This window comes from Coffea eugenioides, chromosome 7, assembly GCF_003713205.1.
Source record: "Coffea eugenioides isolate CCC68of chromosome 7, Ceug_1.0, whole genome shotgun sequence".
Taxonomy (NCBI): Eukaryota; Viridiplantae; Streptophyta; class Magnoliopsida; order Gentianales; family Rubiaceae; genus Coffea; species Coffea eugenioides.
The window spans coordinates 27,782,033-27,788,968 of record NC_040041.1 but is presented as its reverse complement, the minus strand read 5'-3'; the positions used below and the strand labels follow the sequence as shown (position 1 = coordinate 27,788,968).

The 6,936-nt window shown below is 33.1% G+C and overlaps 1 protein-coding gene across 1 annotated transcript; it reads left to right on the top strand.

Moving 5' to 3' along the window:
* The first annotated feature begins 1,096 nt into the window (after nt 1-1,096).
* LOC113778385 lies at nt 1,097-6,613 on the top strand. Its single transcript, XM_027323782.1, has 3 exons — nt 1,097-1,393; nt 1,516-1,662; nt 6,229-6,613. The coding sequence occupies exons 1-3, from the start codon at nt 1,202-1,204 to the stop codon at nt 6,370-6,372; spliced, it is 483 nt and encodes a 160-aa protein (XP_027179583.1). The 5' UTR covers nt 1,097-1,201; the 3' UTR covers nt 6,373-6,613.
* Nucleotides 6,614-6,936: the final 323 nt, after the last annotated feature.

The window sequence follows — 6,936 nt, the reverse complement described above, 5'->3', positions numbered from 1 at the left end:
TACTCACCTTCTTTTCTTTCTTAAAACTCCCAAATAACCAATGTTTTAAAATTCAGACCGTTAATTGAATCAGTGAAGTGTTCGAATCAAGATCCAACCGGTCGAACTGGTTCAACCCTGGTTCAATAAATTTTTTTAAAAATAATTTATATATATATATATATATATGCACAAAATAAGACATGCAATGGACTAATTTAAAACTTTATATGATGAAAAGTTTAATATTTTAAAAAAATTTGGATTTTCAAAAATAAATTTTTTAAATTATAAGTTGAAACAAATAAATTTCATCTCAATCTCAATCATTTCTACCAAAAAAATAATCTTAAATCCATTCCAAAAATATCACAACATTTTTAAATTATACAAAATTCATGTCTCTGCGAATTAGACATTGTGAGTTTAAATTTTAAGTCTTGAGATGAAAGTGAGTGGTTGTGGCATTTAATAATTAGTTTTTAAGTTTAAAGAAAAACAATTATTTATTGAAATTTTTTTCAATTTAATAGACAACAACAAAATTAAAAGATGGAAGAAAACATTAATAAATTAAAACTAAAGAGGTTTGATTAAAAAAGGGTGACAAAAGAAAAAAGGAAAGAGAGAGAGTTGAAGATTATAAAAAAAAATTATGAGAGCATGAAATTTTGTAAGGAAAATGGAGGAAAGAAAGATGGAGATTTATTTTATATAAATGTGATATAAAAAAAGACTAAGTGGATATGATGGTGCAATGGTTACCATGTTGATCTTATGTAGCAAAGGTCTTGAGTTCAATAAACTAAAAAATCGAAAATTAGCAGTTCGACCCGATTTACCGGTTTTGACCGATTCTTTGACAATTTCAACTATAGCATAAAATCGTACCGATGTTATGACCGGTTCGTGGTTCAACCGGCAGAACCGATCCAGTTCTCAAACATTGCAAATGGCTTAGATAGAAACTTAAAGCCTTTTCCATTCTTTTTTTTTATTATTATTTTCTAACATACGCTTTTTCTTCTTTTCTTTTTTATTCTAAACTCCTAAACTAACTATTAAAGCCCATGACCTGTAGTCCAGTACAACAGTAATTATTAATTAACATATATAATCTAATCTTATCAGGCTAAGCCCGCCACTTAAATACATAAAAATGTAACATTAATTACCGAGAAATCGGGGGTTTTGGTACTTGATACACAAAGATCACAAAAAAATGGATTTGAAGTTAGTAAAGAATTCCCTCGAAAAACAAAACGAAGAAGATGATAAGGAAAATGGTAATCAGTCAACGCTTGAATCCTTGCCTCACAGATTCTTCGAGCCCTTCATCATGCAAGGAATCAAGTTGGACATTCTTGAACCTGGTCGCCTTATTTGCTCTCTCACTGTTCCTCCTCGTCTTGTGGTCTCTATAATTTCTTCTTTAGAAAATAATTTGATCATTTTTGTTTTACTTGATTTTATAATAAGCAGAGTACTAATATGTATCCTTTTTTTTGTTAAAATTTTTTCGTGGTGGGGCTGAAGAGCAAAGATGAAAATTCAATGCATTATGGAGCCATAGCAACCCTGGTTGATTGGGTGGGAGCTTCTGTTGTTTATACAATGGGAGCTTCGGCAAGTGGGGTATCAGTGGAGATCAACGTTTCTTACTACGACACTGCTTATGTTGGTGTAAGTATTTTTTTTTTCATTTTTCTTTTTCTTTCCCAGATTTCAGTTTCTTTTCCTGTGCTGTATTTACCTTTCATTTTTCATTTTTTTTTGTTTTTCTATTTTACTTTCTTTAGTTTTAGTGGGTGATATGATATATGAAGCAAAGAAAAGGAAAAGGGCTGTTCTTGAAATTAATGTTTGAGTAATAAAACGCAAGAAAATGAGGGGAGGGTTTTATCTTTTTTCTTTTTTTCCCTTTAGGGGTTGGGGGCAGGTTTTGACTCTGATTGCTTTACATTTCCTTGATTAAACAAAAAAGTAAACCAAAAAATGGATTATTATTTGATGGTCAGATTTTAATTGTAGAAGCAACTAGGACACGGAAGGTAATTTATCAACCATTTAAATTTTGTTTATTTGCATTTTTCTGAATTGAAGAACCAAGCATAGTTGCGTTCTGTTGAATGTGGACAAGAGATATATCTGAGCGTTGCTAAATGAGTATGTCATTGCAGATTTGACAGAAACTCTTAAAGCAATTGATTTGGGATGAAGGCTCCTGTTATTCGTGTGCCATAAGGCTGTTAGATTTTGGGGACTAATTTTGGCTTGGGAATAGTTATTAGAAGGTAATGAATGACGAGAACTACAGAAACCAAGACGATTCCCAGGTCAACTTTAAACCTGAATTAAAGGCATCAAATTCTGTCAGAGGGCTGCCATGTATTATATTTGATCTGTTAGTGTCAGGATTTTAGTCCTTTTAGCTTTTGGAGCTTTTAAATTTTTGGTTATCAATTTCATTAGCTTGCTTCTTACCTGTTTAAATACCAAAAAAAGTTGATTTAAACTTTCTGCTGCACTTTAATTAGTTTATTTTAACCTGTGATAAAGCCTTACAAAGCTACTTCAGACTCAAATATAAGCAGCACAAAAAGAAAAGACTTCTCCATTTGCTCTTCCCCATTCGCAGTCTGTTACAGAGCAAAAACTTCCATGCACAACAAAATAAATATTATGACTTTGGAAGTACTACTATCTGGTTAAGATGATCAATAGCAAGGTTTGTTAGAGGATGGATTTAGTTAGTTATATTGACTACGCATAGTTTAATTGTCAATCAAAGAAAGGATATTTTAGTGTATTGCATCCATTGAAAATCCAGTCTTAAAAAAGATGCCAATGCATGCCGGGAGTTTGGTGGTTGAGTCATCTTGAGCTCATCCCTAACAAAGCTTGTAATGGTGGGGAAATGTGGATAAAAGGCCAATATCTGGTCTGAGCTTCAAAGGCGTACACTTTCATAAAGAGAGCTATTATAGTGAATATTACAATGACCTATATTATTGTTGAAACTGAAAGTTAAGGATGAAATTTCTAGAAACAAATGCACTTCTGTTTGAGAAGGATCAGTTTTTCATAATGTTCACTTAGAATGTTTCAGTCTTTAAAGTTCAGATAAACTCAGGAATCTATGTATGATTAACTTATGCTTAGGAATAATTTTGCATTTAGTGTCAGACTTTGTTGGGAAAAGAAATTTTAGGAAAAATGAGTTTTTTTGCATTTGAGAGATCAATCTTGGAACTTCACCTTTTTACCCTCATACAGGCAATAGATAAGATACAAGGTAGTAGTTGACCAAACATACAAGTCATTTTCCCCTCGTTATGTTACTTTTCTTTTTGTATCCTGTCCTTTCTCTTCTTGTCAATTGTTACACCACCTAACCTAAGGTCACAATTTCTAGATTTTCTTGTTTCATGGAAAAGCTAAAAGATGTGAATGCTAGTGAGTTCAATACTGCAATTCACTCCATGATTCAAGAGTCTTTACTTAAGTGCCTTACCCCTTTTAATAGAACTTCTATCTAGTTAGAAATTAGACCACCTTAGTGCTGTCTTGATTGAACTTGTCTTTATTTTAAATATAAATGACCACTGCAGTGTAAAATTGTCCCATTTATATACTCTAAAACCTACCCCACCTCCCATTCCCTGCCTCAGTTTCACTTTAGTGCTTGATTATCCCAAACAGGGGACTACTTCCTCACTTTGTGGTTCATGTCATTGACAATTGAAACTTAGACTTTGCTAACTCGAATGCTGTGTTGAAATACCACCTCATAAAAAATGCTTAATGAATGTTATATAGGATAGGTATAAAATTATATTCTCTTACAGTTCCCTTGCTCGTATAAATATTTTACTTATTTATACAACTGAAGAGATTCAAAGTTGTCTCATTATCTGACAGTTCCCTCATTTTCTTTCATTTGAATTTGCACGTGGAAACTTTTATTTGTTGCATTATTGCTTTGAATATTTTAGCCTGGTTGCTTTTTGTTTACTGCAACTTAACTGCAGCTACTTGAGATTTTTATGTTCTTGTTCGTTCATTTCCTTTAAGGAAGTAATAGATCTGTGGAATTACTGATGCTCTTTCAATGAAGGTTCACTTCTTATGTTTGCCTTGCTCCTCCATCACCAACATAAGAAGTTTAATATGGAGTTATAATGATTACTGTGGCATCTTAATCTTTTACTGTAATATGGGTCATATTAATTAGCCATAAGTTTCTTGAATGCTCACTGTATAGAGCAGTCTTAATAAGTTACTATGATAGTAATCTTAATAGGTTATTATGATAGTAGTTTATGTCTTTCCGTTGTTATTGCCCAAGAAGTAATCACATAAGCTGACAGGATTCACTTTTTGTAGAAAATAAAGAATCCATTTGAATGCGTGCCTTCCCTTCAAAGTGCAGGGTGCTTCCCTTATCTAAGATGTGCACTTTGAAATTTAAAATGTTGTTTAGCAGGGCTGAATGCATTTGGAAAATTCTTAATATTGGATTTATCAAAGCTGCCAATGGCTCTACTTTGCAAAGACTATCAACAAGAACTTTTGACTGGATTTTCTTTGATTGTTGTGCTAAGTATCCTAGGGAAAGTGATTAGCAGTGTACAGAACTGCTGATCTCTCCAGGAGCATGTCTCACTGGATCTTGAGTAGTAGCCATCATTTATTACCCTTGCAGTTGATGCAAACATTTTCAGATTCATCTGAAGATCTTCACAGTGTCACATACATGGAAAACTAATGTCACAAGGGAAAATTTGGATTGCATGCTATGCAGAAAAGGACAGTATAGAAATATGGCATTGATATCGCTGCTGGATTTGACTAACTGGTTTTCCTTTGACAATATTTTACTTACAGTTGAAAATTTTCAAATTTTAATTTTAATCTGAGCAAGGTTTAGGATATATGAACTGCATAGTTTACCTTTTCTTGTCTCATCTAGAGAAGTATTTATAGATTAGGATAGATGAACTTACACCTAGAAGAATATTTCTGAGCTTTGAGCATTACAATATAGTTAGAAAAAAATTGTTTTTTGTTAGCTTAACAATTCAATAACAGTATTCTTTTGAACTTCCAGTTAAAGTAGAGATCAAAATCAGTTAATCGTACTTGTTGCATAAAAAATTAGAAAAAATAAAAAAGAATATAGAATAGATAGAATGTTTGGTTAACCTGAAATTGGCTGGAACATTGAGAGCACAAGTGGAAAGTAATATAGGATTGCATTTCCTAAATTCAGGATTACAGTAGTCTTGAGCTTCTTATAGTTAGACATGGTATTCAGTTGGTCCTCTCCCATGAATCCCATAACATCTACTAAATGGCTGGAAAATGTGATATTTTGAAAGCATTTTAGTTGTAGAGTTGCAGGCTCACATAGAGAAAAGATGACTACAGAAGCAGGCTGGTTTATCCATTTTTTCCTGTGTGGGAGGATACCCACAAAGAAGAAAATGACGAGGAAATATGTATCATTTATACCCATGATGGGCATCATGAAACACAAATCCACATGGCAATGCTAATAAAGTACCACTTTATGGCCACTGCCATAACTCAGATGTGATTGGAAAGATAGTTTTGGTGTTTGTAAGGTTGAGTAGAAATATGACAGCAGTTGAGGTGTCCAAATTTGTTGCACTCGTGTAATTGAGTGTTAATGATGTTTTTACTCCTACGTTGGTGAACAATTAACTCATACTCAATCTATATGATGGTGCTTCATAAATAGGAAGAGAGACGAGGGTGTGCATCAGAACAATTTTTTGATGGCTCAGTAATCCTCGTTCTTGAGATAAGTACAAAGTTTGTTGCATTCATTTACACCTCTAAGTTGGCCTGCAATAATTGCCATCATTTCTGTTGAAGTGAGGCAATTTTCAATTTGCAACATGGTGAAATCCTTCTTTCAGCATGGTTGTTAAGTTGCTAAAATATCCTGAGCCTGAAGAGTCTGTCATTTAATCTGCTATTTCAACTTCATATACTTTCATGTTTTATTTAAGAATATTTTTACTTATTACTTGGTTCTGTCTTGATTGGTTATTTGACACTTTTGTCAGTCTTCATAAACTATATTAGTTTTATTCATGTCACTTCAGGAGAAGGACAGGCGGGAGAAAGGGATTTTTAGACCAACTTATCATTACTGGTGATTTCCAGTTTGCTGAAAGCAGCCTTCTCTGGTAATTGATGTAACTTTGTGTTTTGTTTCAGGAAGAAATTGACATAGATGCTAAAGCATTACTAGTTGGAATGGTAATTGGTATTGTTAATGTCGAGTTGAGGAAGAAAAAGACCGGCAAACTAATAGCTCGAGGACGACAGACAATGTACATGGCTGTGCCCAGTAAACTGTGAATTGCTTTTCCATCTTCCCCAAAAAAACTCTGCAGATAGAGCAACAGATAACAGGAGCAAGATGAGAAAGATGCTGCTTGTGTTTGCTCTTAGAGGTGCTGAACACTTCTTTCATGATAGTTCTGACCCTTTTATAGGTCACAATATCATTTAAAGGAATTATAACTATAAATATTCAATAATTTTTGAGAACAAATTTGCCAACAAATTATTGAATTCAATTCCACTTGATTATATTGAAAAATTTTTAATGCCATTGAAGTTGTTTCATGATGCCTTTCTTTTTCTTTTTTCATAAATAACAAAATTACAAGAGCATAATGGAGGAAATCGATAGTAGCATGGTTTTTGTAAACTTAAAAAAGCTAGGATGTTAGCTGGATTATCTCTTGTTATTTGAGTTACAAATCCGACTTCTTATTTCCCTACTTGGACAGAAGCCTTTAGTCATAAGCATTACAGCAGGTGAAATCTCTTAAATGCTGTAGTGCTTTGTAAGGGGTGATATTTCCTTCTGCAGAAGAATGGTGTTGATGCAACAAAATGTGACTCCAAAATCGTTTA

Coding starts and splice junctions, on each gene's coding strand:
- LOC113778385 (XM_027323782.1), top strand. CDS start 1,202: ATGGATTTGAAGTTAGTAAAGAATTCCCTCGAAAAACAAAACGAAGAA. Junction 1,394..1,515: donor CTGTTCCTCCTCGTCTTGTG/GTCTCTATAATT, acceptor GTGGGGCTGAAG/AGCAAAGATGAAAATTCAAT. Junction 1,663..6,228: donor ACGACACTGCTTATGTTGGT/GTAAGTATTTTT, acceptor GTTTTGTTTCAG/GAAGAAATTGACATAGATGC.